Source organism: Bos indicus x Bos taurus, chromosome 21 (genome assembly GCF_003369695.1).
Source record: "Bos indicus x Bos taurus breed Angus x Brahman F1 hybrid chromosome 21, Bos_hybrid_MaternalHap_v2.0, whole genome shotgun sequence".
Lineage (NCBI taxonomy): Eukaryota > Metazoa > Chordata > Mammalia > Artiodactyla > Bovidae > Bos > Bos indicus x Bos taurus.
In genome coordinates this window covers 45,947,216-45,960,676 of record NC_040096.1, presented here as the reverse complement: position 1 = coordinate 45,960,676, position 13,461 = coordinate 45,947,216, and the positions used below count along the sequence as shown (strand labels likewise).

The window sequence follows — 13,461 nt, the reverse complement described above, 5'->3', positions numbered from 1 at the left end:
TTTCCTTCTCCAGGGGATCTATCGAACACAGGGATCCAATCTGGGTCTACCTGCACTGCAGGCAGATTCTTTACCGACTGAGTCATCAGTAAACAGCCATTTTACTGATGAAAACATCAGTAAAACAATCGCTGGACCTTCTTAATTTTATCCGTTTTTTAAAATAATTTTATTTATTTATTTTGGCTGTGCTGGGTCTTTGTTGCTGTGTGGGCCTTTCTCTAGTTGCAATGACTGGAGGCTACTCTCTAGTTGAGGCACATGGGCTTTTTATTGTGGCAGCTTCTCTTGTTTCAGAGCACAGGCTCCATGGCGCCCGCCCTTCAAGAGGTGCAGCACTCAGGCTACAGCTACGTAGTTAGGGTTCCTGGGCTCTAGAGCACAGTCTCGATAGTTGTGGTGCGTAGGTAGGCTCAGTTGCTTCATAGCATGTGGGATCTTCCCAGATCAGGGATCAAACGTGTCTCCTGCATTGGCAGGCAGATTCTTTATCACTGAGACACCAGGGAAACCTCTTTATTCACTCTTAAATCATTTTATTAAAGGGCTGATGGGCAGTGGTCCAGTGGTTAAGACTGTGCTCCCACTTGTAAGGGGCATAGGTTCGATCACTGATCAAGAAACTAAGTTCCCACATGCTGTAGCACAGCCAAAAAGAGAAAGGTTGACCTTAAACTATGACTATAAAGTAATTAATCCACTTTCAACTTGTTTTCCACCAACTCACCAGAACTTAAGCACCAAAATGATTATGTCCTTTAAAGGTTAATATTGCTCAAGAATACTTATGGAATTCCACTTATGGAATGCTCACATAGATAATTTGCAAGTCAAATAAAAAAAGAAAATTAATCTCATTATGTTTACCACAGAGTATCTTGGTTTCCTACTCCTAGGCTACCACTGTTCCCTCTCCCCAAATTTCTGTCAGTCAGTGAGAAAGAGGAAAGAGGAAAACAAGCAAACTTTTCAAGGAAAACAACTGATAGCTACCAGCTCTCTCCTATATTTCACATTGTCTGTTTTTATCAATACATCACATATAGTTGACAACATCAGAATAACTTAAGCACAAAATGATATTCGTATTGATCATCATCAAATAAAAGTCAAACTATGAGAAAAAATTAAATTATGTTCAGTTACTTTCTACAGCAAGAGAGTATGATTTTTTTTTTATTTTTCTGAAACAGATTAAAATTATTTCTGGCTCTTAAGAGCTTATTCCTTGACTCTTTAAAATGTGGTCCCTCAAGATGACTCACTCCCCAATATCTCTGGATGGAGTTTTTCTGTAGCCTTAAGACTGGCCCAGTACCAAGGTTGGAGAGGAATAAACCTGTGGGAGTTAAACATGCAAGATAAATGGTAGAAAAGAGATGAAAAACAACATGCAACTGGAAAATTAATTTCTTTGTACTTAAAAAATCTGACTTGTGCTTCAAATTATTATCATATTCTCCATAAATTAATGTGTTCATTATTTGGGGGGATAGAACAAAAAACAGTTAAAAAACAAAAGCCCACAAGAATCAACATAAAAATTAGAGAGGCAGAATTTTAGTAAATAGATGTCATTTTGAGAGATCCTGACTCCCATAAAAACAAAAACAAAGAACATGTGAAGATAAAATGTTTTACAGATGCAGAAAACGTACTCACATATAGTAGAGATGTTCTCTGTATTCTTCACTTTTGAAATCTCACCTATTTTCATGACTAAGCAGATGAGTTCCAAATTATGCTTCCCATCCCAGGCAGGTTCCAATGCCACATTACCACCTGTCAGTTGGGCACTCTGACTCAAATATACCATCAGGACCTCAAAAACAACATGTCTGTAATACTTTATCTTCTATCTTCATCTCAATCTTTTTTTTTTTTTTTTTCTATTTCTGTTCAAACTACCACCATTCTCCTTGTATTTGGATTTTTCTTCTTACATTGACTCCTAAACTTGTAGTCATCAATCCCACTTTCTGCTTTTTCTGAAGTCTTTCACACCTATATCTTTTCCTTTTCTAGCTCAAATCCTTCTCCCAACCAAACTGGTTTTCTCACTCTTAAACAAGGCTTAAGCTCTGGCCTTGCACTTTTTCTTATATTCCTTCTTCTACAGAAACACCTGAACGTTACCACTCCAATCCAAATTCCGCCCATTCTTCAAGATAATTTAGGTAATCCCACTAGCTTTTGCTGACCACCCTGTAGTGAAAAGATTTCCTCTACCTCTGAATTTCTACAGTATTGTTTATAAAGAAGCATTCATTTGGCAATTGATTCAAGTGGTGACCTATGACAGCTCTTTAATTGTGGTCAGATCATAACTATTTATACCGTCCACTGAGTAGAACCCAATACTGCAAAAGGAAGTCACTCAGAAACACTTATTCGGGGTGGCTGATTTATTGACTGAAATTACATACTTCCATGGACTTTTCTTTGAAAGGGAAGCCTAAAAAAGGAGAGTGTCACGGTGATGATAGGCTGTCGTTAACCTGTCATCAATCCTTGCTTCACATGGCCAAAATCAGGCCAAAGCAAAGAATAAGTCTCGTCTTCGTCGTATAGATAGAAGGAAAAGAACCCATATAATCATGAATTTCATTTCTTTTTAAAATAACCGTTCCTAAAATTTTGCAAAAATTGATGTATGGTGTTAACCTGCCCCCCTCCACTCTACCCCATGCCACTCCCTTCAAAACAGAAAACAAAAACAAATAAACAAAAAAATCTGAAACAGCACAAAGTTAGAAAAGACTGCAGGGAAGAAAAGATTTGGAGAACTTCAAAGCTGCCAAAAATCAGCCAGTTATTTATAAGCATATGAAGATCTCCAATCAATCCTGATGTTGGGCTCTTCTTCTCAGTCTTGAAAAGTTCACAGAAATGATGCAGATGACCCAGCTCCCACGTCAGTCCCCCGAAAGAGGACGAATGTCAACTACTGACTGACACGCTGACTTGGAAGCTGACATTAATAAATTCTAAACCAGCCAAGAGCGAGTACCCTCGGCTCCTGACAACCCACACACGCTGAGAAGGGCTGCAAAGGTGCAATATAAGAAGTCGGCGGTGTGGGGAGAGGAGGCATTTCCAGCGTCTCCCAGATAAGATGCGGGACATTTTCCTCTCCGGATAGCCCGAGGCACTACCCAGAGGTCCCAAGGGCGGGGCGGATCGAGAACAGAACCGAGCAGCGTCCGTGAGCTGGACGAGTCCAGGCCCGCGCCCTGCTCCGCTCCGCCCCGCCAACTGGGACCGGCCAGGAGCTGGGCAGCGCCCCGCGAACAGTTTGGGTGCCACGGAGGGCCGGGAGCCAGTCTCCGCCCCCTCCCTCTCTCCCCGCCCCGCTCTCCCAGCAGGACGCAGCTGCCGGCGTGTGGAGAGCGGCCTTTCGCTATCCTGGCGCGAGGACTCGGGGTCCCAGCCCGCTGGGTCTCGTACCTGAGCTATCTCCATCCTCAGAGACCGACGAGCTCTCGGTGTCTTCGTCCTCGGAGCTGCTCCCCTCGTTTTCGGCGTAGTCCACCTCCATCTCATCGTGATGGTTCGTCTCCTTCTTATCCCCTCGGGAATGGACTGGCATTTTCCAGCCGCGCCGTCGCTTCCCACTCCCGGCGCCCAGCCCGGCCACCGCCGCTTCAATGAAGGGCGCGCCGAACGCCCCGACCCACCCAGCCGCCGAGCTCGTTCAGAACCCCCTCGGCTCCTCCCCGCCCCCGCCGGAGCCTCACAACCTAACCCGCAGGCTCAGCACTGAGAGCTCTGCCATTGGTGGAGGCAGTCCTCCCGAGCCGGGGGATGGAGCTAATCCTGCTCCGGTCCGGTTGGTTGCCGGTAATTACGGCGCGGCCTCGCGGTGTGTGTCGGGAATTGTAGTCCTTACTGTTCAGACCTGCAGAGGCCGCCGGCTTCGAAGCTTCAACTACCCTGATTGCTTCTCCCCTCTGGACTTCAAGTCCCACAAGGCACGAAAGCTGCCAGACTCGGTCGCAGTTTATAAACTAAACAGAAACAGATTGTGAGATTTTGTTCTGTATTTATTCTTTTCCCGCCAAGTGCTTGTCTGAGCTTCCAGGCCATCCAGGATGTTACTGTCAGATGTGAGAAGGTCTTTTGCCTGAGGGTTTTCCCTCCTCTTTAAGCCTACAGGAACTGGAGAAATGTCTCTTTACCTAAGCACTTTTATTACCACTATTAAACTATTGTTGAATTAGTTTCTGCAGACAACTTGCACTTTCTATGTTGCACAAAAATCTTTAAATTATTCTTGAAACTTTTGCAATATGAAAGGAAAGGAAGCTTTATCTTGGCACTTTTCTCTAGTACGTTTTACATTTGTGTTTTTTTTTTTTTTTTTTTTTTACCATATGCGGGTTTCCCTGGTGGCTCAGACGGTAAAGAATCTGCCTGCAATGCAGGAGACCAGGTTCAATCTCTGGGTCGGGAAGATACCCTGGAGAAGGGAATGGCTATCAACTCCGATATTCTTGCCTGGAGCATTCCATGGACAGGGCAGCCTGTTGGGGTACAGTCCATGGAGTGAAAAAGAGTCGGACACAGCTGAGCGACTAACACAGTTCCAGTTTGCCATACGCAGCCTGAATATGCCTCCAGTCTTAACTGAAGTTTTCAATGAAAAATACATATTTGACTTAATGAAATGTTTGATTTTTTCAATGGTAGGAATGATAGACAAGGAAAACTCATTATGTATCTTAATCATAATAACATACTAATTGACCACTTTTCAGTTCAGATCAGTCGCTCAGTCGTGTCCGACTCTGCGACCCCATGAATCGCAGCACGCCAGGCCTCCCTGTCCATCACCAACTCCCGGAGTTCACTCAGACTCACGTCCATTGAGTCAGTGATGCCATCCAGCCATCTCATCCTCTGTCCTCCCCTTCTCCTCCTGCCCCCAATCCCTCCCAGCATCAGAGTCTTTTCCAACGAGTCAACTCTTTGCATGAGGTGGCCAAAGTACTGGAGTTTCAGCTTTAGCATCATTCCTTCCAAAGAAATCCCAGGGCTGATCTCCTTCAGAATGGACTGGGTGGATCTCTTTGCAGTCCAGGGGACTCTCAAGAGTCTTCTCCAACACCACAGTTCAAAAGCATCAATTCTCTGGTGCTCAACTTTCTTCACAGTCCAACTCTCACATCCATACATGACCACAGGAAAAACCATAGCCTTGACTGGACGGACCTTTGTTGGCAAAGTAATGCCTCTGCTTTTCAATATGCTATCTAGGTTGGTCATAACTTTCCTTCCAAGAAGTAAGCATCTTTTACTCTGTATCAAATACCCTAGTAAGTTCTTTACATCACTTACATTGAGTTGAATTCCCAATTTATTAGCCCTGAGTTAGGTGCTATTATACCCATTTTACAGATAAGGAAACTACTTGCAGACAAACCTAAAAGCTGTATTTTATCAATTATAAAGGCAAAGCTTCTTCCTGAAGTGGCAATTTGCTATTGAAAGAGATTTCATAGAATATTGTGGGTTTTAAATTATTTCTTTCTCAAATACAAGGTCCAAAGACATTTGACAGAGAATGGTAAGAGTATCCAAGAATAAATGCATTAAAGTTAGATTTAGAATTTAATGACAGAAAACATCTCAAGGGCTATCCATCTCTTGACCAAAATCCAAATTAAGGGGCTTTTATTATCTAGTGTCAGCCTATTTGTCCTTTTCTCACTGTAGTCTCCAAAACTGGACTCATCAGTTGAGAAACAGATGAACTGCTGGCCATTTCAATGTTCTTTGAGTATCCTATTTCTCCGCAACCCTCTTGCACTCCTTTTTTTCAAAGCCACTTTCTTGACAACATTCGTCACCAGCAACCCCTCCACCATTCAGTACATGCCCCTGTTCCTTCAGATTAGTGCTTGGCAACGTTGTACTTGTTTCTGTCGCACTGTATTGTGGGTTGTTTAGCTGATGCATCTCGCCTATTGGATTGTGAATTCCTTGAGAACAGGGATTGTCTTAGCCTGGGATGCAGTTTCAGAGGCAAGCATGTGCATACATTATGTGAGTGGTGTGGACTAAAGCTGGGTAGCTGCTTTTAGCTCCAGCCAGCTGTTGCTACATCTGAATTTGGGACTAGATGTCAGACCTTCTGATTTTCAAGAGAAACTGGAAATTTAGAACTTTATGTGAAATAACCAGATTTGTAAACATTATTTCAAGTGCATTTTTTGCTGTTACTTTGGTTTGGTTTGGTTTATTAAACTCCAGACCAAACAAAAGCAGCTGTGAGTAATATCCCTGGCCTCTGTTAATCTCTGTTATATCAGCAGCTAGCCGAGTGTGTGCTAAATAGTAACACTAACTTGAATTTCTGGTCGCTCTTCATGTTCCAAGCACTGTATGTGCTTTAAGGACATTAATTCATTTAATCATTATAACAACTCTATGAAGTAGATACAATTTTGCCTTCCATTTTGTAGATGGAGAAACTGAAGCACAAAGCAGTTAGGTTGCTTGGCCAAGGTCACACAGCCAATAAGTAGCAGATTTAAGATCTGAACCTCAGTAGTCTGACCTCAGAGCCTGCAGTCAACTATCAGTACACAGTGTCCCTGTAGCAGATGATTTCTGTGTTTCTGCTATTTAGAGAAAAACAGAAGGAAGTTGGAGAGGAGGCATGGATTCTAGCCCTGCTTCTGCTAGTAACCAGGCAAGACAATTTGGCAAATCATATACTCTCTGGTCAGTTGTAAAATGAGAAGTTTGCATTATGTTATCTTTAAGTTCTTGTCAAGCTCTAAAATTCCGGTCATTGATGTATTTATGTTTAAGGCAGACAAAATAATGGGAGATTAAGCAATTAGAGTTGCACGAAGATGTAGGGCTTAAAAGGAGTTTCTTTTTCCTCTCCCCAAACAGATTTTAGAAAAGATACATAGGAAATGTAAGAGGAACCATAAGGGGAAAAATGAATAAGGCTGGAAAAGAATATTGTCACTTACAGAAAATACAAATTAATGTTAAAAAAAAATGAAAGCAGAATGAAGTTTTCTCAGTTGAGGCATTTTAAAAGGTAGACATAATGCAACCATTGGAGAAGGCAATGGCACCCCACTCCGGTACTCTTGCCTGGAAAATCCCATGGGCGGAGGAGCCTGGTAGGCTGCAGTCCATGGGGTCCCTAAGAGTCACACATGACTGAGCGACTTGACTTTCACTTTTCACTGTCATGCATTGGAGAAGGAAATGGCAATCCACTCCAGTGTTCTTGCCTGGAGAGTCCCAGGGACGGGGGAGCCTGGTGGACTGCGTCTATGGGGTCACACAGAGTCAGACACGACTGAAGCGACTTAGCAGAATGCAGTCATTCAGATCAGATCAGTCGCTCAGTCGTTTCCGACTGTTTGCGACCTCATGAATTGCAGCACGCCAGGTCTCCCTGTCCATCACCAACTCCCGGAGTTCACTCAGACTCACGTCCATCGAGTCAGTGATGCCATCCAGCCATCTCATCCTCAGTCGTCCCCTTCTCCTCCTGCCCCCAATCCCTCCCAGCATCAGAGTCTTTTCCAATGAGTCAACTCTTTGCATGAGGTGGCCAAAGTACTGGAGTTTCAGCTTTAGCATCATTCCTTCCAAAGAAATCCCAGGGCTGATCTCCTTCAGAATGGACTGGGTGGATCTCCTTGCAGTCCAAGTGACTCTCAAGAGTCTTCTCCAACACCACGGTTCAAAAGCATCAATTCTTCAGCGCTCAGCCTTCTTCACAGTCCAACTCTCACATCCATACATGACCACAGGAAAAACCATAGCCTTAACTAGACGAACCTTTCTTGGCAAAGTAATGTCTCTGCTTTTCAATATGCTATCTAGGTTGGTCATAACTTTCCTTCCAAGGAGTAAGCGTCTTTTAATTTCATGGCTGCAATCACCATCTGCAGTGATTTTGGAGCCCCCCAAAATAAAGTCTGACACTGTTTCCACTGTTTCCCCATCTATTTCCCATGAAGTGGTGGGACTGGATGCCATGATCTTCGTTTTCTGAATGTTGAGCTTTAAGCCAGCTTTTTCACTCTCCACTTTCACTTTCATCAAGAGGCTTTTGAGTTCCTCTTCACTTTCTGCCATAAGGGTGGTGTCATCTGCATATCTGAGGTTATTGATATTTCTCCTGGCAATCTTGATTCCAGCTTGTGTTTCTTCTAGTCCAGCGTTTCTCATAATGTACTCTGCATATAAGTTAAATAAGCAGGGTGACAATATACAGCCTTGACGAACTCCTTTTCCTATTTGGAACCAGTATGTTGTTCCATGTCCAGTTCTAACTGTTCCTTCCTGACCTGCATACAGATTTCTCAAGAGGCAGGTCAGGTGGTCTGGTATTCCCATCTCTTGAAGAATTTTCCACAGTTTATTGTGATCCACACAGTCAAAGGCTTTGGCATAGTCAATAAAGCAGAAATAGATGCTTTTCTGGAACTCTCTTGCTTTTTCGATGATCCAGCGGATGTTGGCAGTTTGATCTCTGGTTCCTCTGCCTTTTCTAAAACCAGCTTGAACATCAGGAAGTTCACGGTTCACATATTGCTGAAGCCTGGCTTGGAGAATTTTGAGCATTACTTTACTAGCGTGTGAGTTGAGTGCAGTTGTGTGGTAGTTTGAGCATGCAGTCATTAGATACATTTTAAGTCTCATTTTTCATTAATCCTTAATAAGCACTCATTTATTGAGAGCCTTCTAAAACTCATGGTTGGTCATCAGCAAAATCTGCTATATCGTTACCCTCTTCTCTGGAAAGGTCCCTTAACTTTCCTGTTCTAAAGGGAACATGGCGCTCCCCTAGGAGCCTTGTCATGGAGTAGGTATGCTTGGTGTCCTCGTTCCTTCTAGATGATCATTTCCACCTCCCCTCCCTAAAAGCCCCCAGCTTGTCATCAGGATATACCACACAGTCTCTTTACTTGTGGCTGTTCTGTACATACCTCCCAGGCTCACCCCCCTCATTTTTTGGAGATTCTAGTTCTTGGCTCATTCTCTCCCATGGTATGCCCACCATAATCCTTAGTCATTTTAGTATTCAGTAAATAGGCCTATCACTTTCATGCATTGGAGAAGGAAATGGCAACCCACTCCAGTATTCTTGCCTGGAGAATCCCAGGGATGGGGGAGCCTGGCGGGCTGCCGTCTATGGGGTCGCACAGAGTCGGACACGACTGAAGTGACTTAGCAGCAGCAGCAGCAAATAGGCCTATACCACTCCATTTCCTACTGGGTTTGCTCTGGCTTGTGAAAGTCGCTCTGACTCTTTGTGACTCCATGAACTATATAGTCCGTGGAATTCTCTAGGCCAGAATACTGGAGTGAGTAGCCTTTCCCTACTCCAGGGGATCTACCCAACCCAGGGATCAAACCCAGGTCTCCCGCATTGCAGGCAGATTCTTTACCAGCTGAGCCGCAAGGGAAGCCCACTCTGGCATAGAGTAGACATAAAATAATTCTGGCTTTTTCTTTCTAGTTTTTCTCCTATACCTTCTTTGGTATAACTTTTAAATCTGCCTTATTAAAATTTTAATATTGACATGATAATTTAAACACATAGAAAGGTAATTCAGAATATTATATATACAACAATAGAATACCCTCTAAGCTTTGTCAGATCTTATCATGTTATTGCATTTGTTCCACATCCCTCTTCATTCCCAATTTTCTCCTTCCCTTTCCAGAATAACCATTATTCTGACTTCAGTGTTTTGATTGCCATGCATGTGTACATTTCATTTTTTCTGTATTTAGAAATGATTATGTGTACATTTCAGTTTTTGTATATTATAGAAATGATTATTTAACATGTTTTAAACAATCATGTAGTAGTGTAATGTTAGTCACTCAGTCATGTCTGATGTTTTGTGACCCCATGAACCATAACCTCCAGGCTCCTCGGTCCATGGGATTCTCCAGGCAAGAATACTGGAGTGGGTTGCCATTTCCTTCTCCAGGGAATATTCCTGACCCAGGGTTCGAACCTATGTCTCTTGCATTGCCAGCGGATTCTTTATCATCTGAGGCACAGGGAAGACCTAAACAATTATATCATGCAACATTGCGCGGGCGCAGGAGGGCCTAGAGGAGCTATCCCACGTTGAAGGTCAGGAAGGGCAGTGGTGAGGAGATACTCCTCTTCCAAGGTAAGGAGCAATGGCTGCGCTTTGCTGGAGCAGCCGTGAAGAGATACCCCACGCCCAAGGTAAGAGAAACCCAAGTAAGACGGTAGATGTTGCAAGAGGGCACCAGAGGGCAGGCACACTGAAACCATATTCACAGAAAACTAGTCAATCTAATCACACTAGGACCACAGCCTTGTCTAACTCAATGAAACTAAGCCATGCCCGTGTGGCAACCCAAGACGGGCGGGTCATGGTGGAGAGATTTGACAGAATGTGGTCCACTGGAGAAGGGAATGGCAAACCACTTCAGTATTCTTGCCTTGAGAATCCCATAAACAGTATGAAAAGGCAAAATGATAGGATACTGAAAGAGAAACTCCCCAGGTCAGTAGGTGCCCAATATTCTACTGGAGATCAGGGGAGAAATAACTCCAGAAAGAATGAGGGATGCAGCCAAAGCAAAAACAATACCCACCTGTGGATGTGACTGGTGATAGAAGCAAGGTCCGATGCCGTAAAGAGCAATATTGCATAGGAACCTGGAATGTCAGGTCCATGAATCAAGGCAAATTGGAAGTGGTCAAACAAGAGATGGCAAGAGTGAATGTCGACATACTAGGAATCAGCGAACTGAAATGGACTGGAATGGGTGAATTTAACTCAGATGACCATTATATCTACTACTGTGGGCAGGAATCCCTCAGAAGAAATGGAGTGGCCATCATGGTCAACAAAAGAGTCCGAAATGCAGTACTTGGATGCAGTCTCAAAAACGACAGAATGATCTCTGTTCGTTTCCAAGGCAAACCATTCAGTATTACAATAATCCAAGTCTATGCCCCAACCAGTAATGCTGAAGAAGCTGAAGTTGAATGGTTCTATGAAGACCTATAAGACCTTTTAGAACTAACACCCAAAAACCTACAAGACCTTTTAGAACTAACACCCAAAAAAAGATGTCCTTTGCATCTGGAATGCAAAGTAGGAAGTCAAGAAACACCTGGAGTAACAGGCAAATTTGGCCTTGGAATACGGAATGAAGCAGGGCAAAGACTGATAGAGTTTTGCCAAGAAAATGCACTGGTCATAACAAACACCCTCTTCCAACAACACAAGAGAAGACTCTATACATGGACATCACCAGATGGTCAACACCAAAATCAGATTGATTATATTCTTTGCAGCCAAAGATGGAGAAGCTCTATACAGTCAGCAAAAACAAGACCAGGAGCTGACTGTGGCTCAGACCATGAACTCCTTATTGCCAAATTCAGACTTAAATTGAAGAAAGTAGGGAAAACCACTAGACCATTCAAGTATGACCTAAATCAAATCCCTTATGATTATACAGTGGAAATGACAAATAGATTCAAGGGCCTAGATCTGATAGATAGAGTGCCTGATGAACAATGGAATGAGGTTCGTGACATTGTACAGGAGACAGGGATCAAGACCATTCCCAGAGAAAAGATATGCAAAAAAGCAAAATGGCTGTCTGGAGAGGCCTTACAAATAGCTGTGAAAAGAAGAGAAACGAAAAGCAAAGGAGAAAAGGAAAGATATAAACATCTTATTGCAGAGTTCCAAAGAATAGCAAGAAGAGATAAGAAAGCCTTCTTCAGCGATCAATGCAAAGAAATAGAGGAAAACAACAGAATGGGAAAGACTAGGGTTCTCTTCAAGAAAATTAGAGATACCAAGGGAACATTTCATGCAAAGATGACATCGATAAAGGACAGAAATGGTATGGACATAACAGAAGCAGAAGATTTTAAGAAGAGATGGCAAGAATACACAGAAGAACTGTACAAAAAAGATCTTCAAGATCCAGATAATCACAATGGTGTGATCACTGACCTAGAGCCAGACATCCTGGAATGTGAAGTCAAGTGGGCCTTAGAAAGCATCACTACGAACAAAGCTAGTGGAGGTGATGGAATTCCAGTTGAGCTATTCCAAATCCTGAAAGATGATGCTGTGAAAGTGCTGCACTCAATATGCCAGCAAATTTGGAAAACTCAGCAGTGGCCACAGGACTGGAAAAGGTCAGTTTTCATTCCAATCCCAAAGAAAGGCAATGCCAAAGAATGCTCCAACTACCGCACCATTGCACTCATCTCACACGCTAGTAAAGTAATGCTCAAAATTCTCCAAGCCAGGCTTTAGCAATATGTGAACCGTGAACTTCCTGATGTTCAAGCTGGTTTTAGAAAAGGCAGAGGAACCAGAGATCAAACTGCCAACATCCGCTGGATCATCGAAAAAGCAAGAGAGTTCCAGAAAAACATCTATTTCTGCTTTTTTGACTATGCCAAAGCCTTTGACTGTGTGGATCACAATAAACTGTGGAAAATTCTGAAAGAGATGGGAATACCAGAACACCTGATCTGCCTCTTGAGAAATCTGTATGCAGGTCAAAGAGCAACAGTTAGAACTGGACATGGAACAACAGACTGGTTCCAAATAGGAAAAGGAGTTCGTCAAGGCTGTATATTGTCACCCTGTTTATTTAACTTATATGCAGAGTACATCATGAGAAACGCTGGACTGGAAGAAACACAAGCTGGAATCAAGATTGCCGGGAGAAATATCAATAACCTCAGATATGCAGATGACACCACCCTTATGGCAGAAAGTGAAGAGGAACTCAAAAGCCTCTTGATGAAAGTGAAAGTGGAGAGTGAAAAAGTTGGCTTAAAGCTCAACATTCAGAAAATGAAGATCATGGCATCCGGTCCCACCACTTCATGGGAAATAGATGGGGAAACAGTGGAAACAGTGTCAGACTTTATTTTTGGGGGCTCCAAAATCACTGCAGATGGTGATTGCAGCCATGAAATTAAAAGACGCTTACTCCTTGGAAGGAAAGTTATGACCAACCTAGATAGCATATTCAAAAGCAGAGACATTACTTTGCCAACAAAGGTTCATCTAGTCAAGGCTATGGTTTTTCCTGTGGTCATGTATGGATGTGAGAGTTGGACTATGAAGAAGGCTGAGCGCCGAAGAATTGATGCTTTTGAACCGTGGTGTTGGAGAAGACTTTTTTGTGAGTCCCTTGGACTGCAAGGAGATCCACCCAGTCCATTCTGAAGGAGATCAGCCCTGGGATTTCTTTGGAAGGAATGATGCTAAAGCTGAAACTCCAGTACTTTGGCCACCTCATGCGAAGAGTTGACTCATTGGAAAAGACTCTGATGCTGGGAGGGATTGGGGGCAGGAGGAGAAGGGGACGACTGAGGATGAGATGGCTGGATGGCATCACTGACTCGATGGACGTGAGTCTGAGTGAACTCCGGGAGTTGGTGATGGA

At 43.3% G+C, this 13,461-nt stretch overlaps 1 protein-coding gene across 2 annotated transcripts in view; it reads right to left on the bottom strand.

Annotated features, from left to right (window-relative positions):
* The window catches only part of BRMS1L (BRMS1 like transcriptional repressor), a 44,300-nt gene extending 40,450 nt beyond the window's left edge, over positions 1 to 3,850 (bottom strand). Inside the window, exon 1 of one of the 2 annotated variants that reach the window (XM_027521157.1) lies at positions 3,448 to 3,850. In XM_027521157.1, the coding sequence (XP_027376958.1) occupies positions 3,448 to 3,589 (142 nt within the window). In that variant the 5' untranslated portion in view covers positions 3,590 to 3,850. The remainder of the gene's footprint in view (positions 1 to 3,447) is intronic. The other variant, XM_027521159.1, reaches the window with a different exon arrangement.
* Positions 3,851 to 13,461: the final 9,611 nt, after the last annotated feature.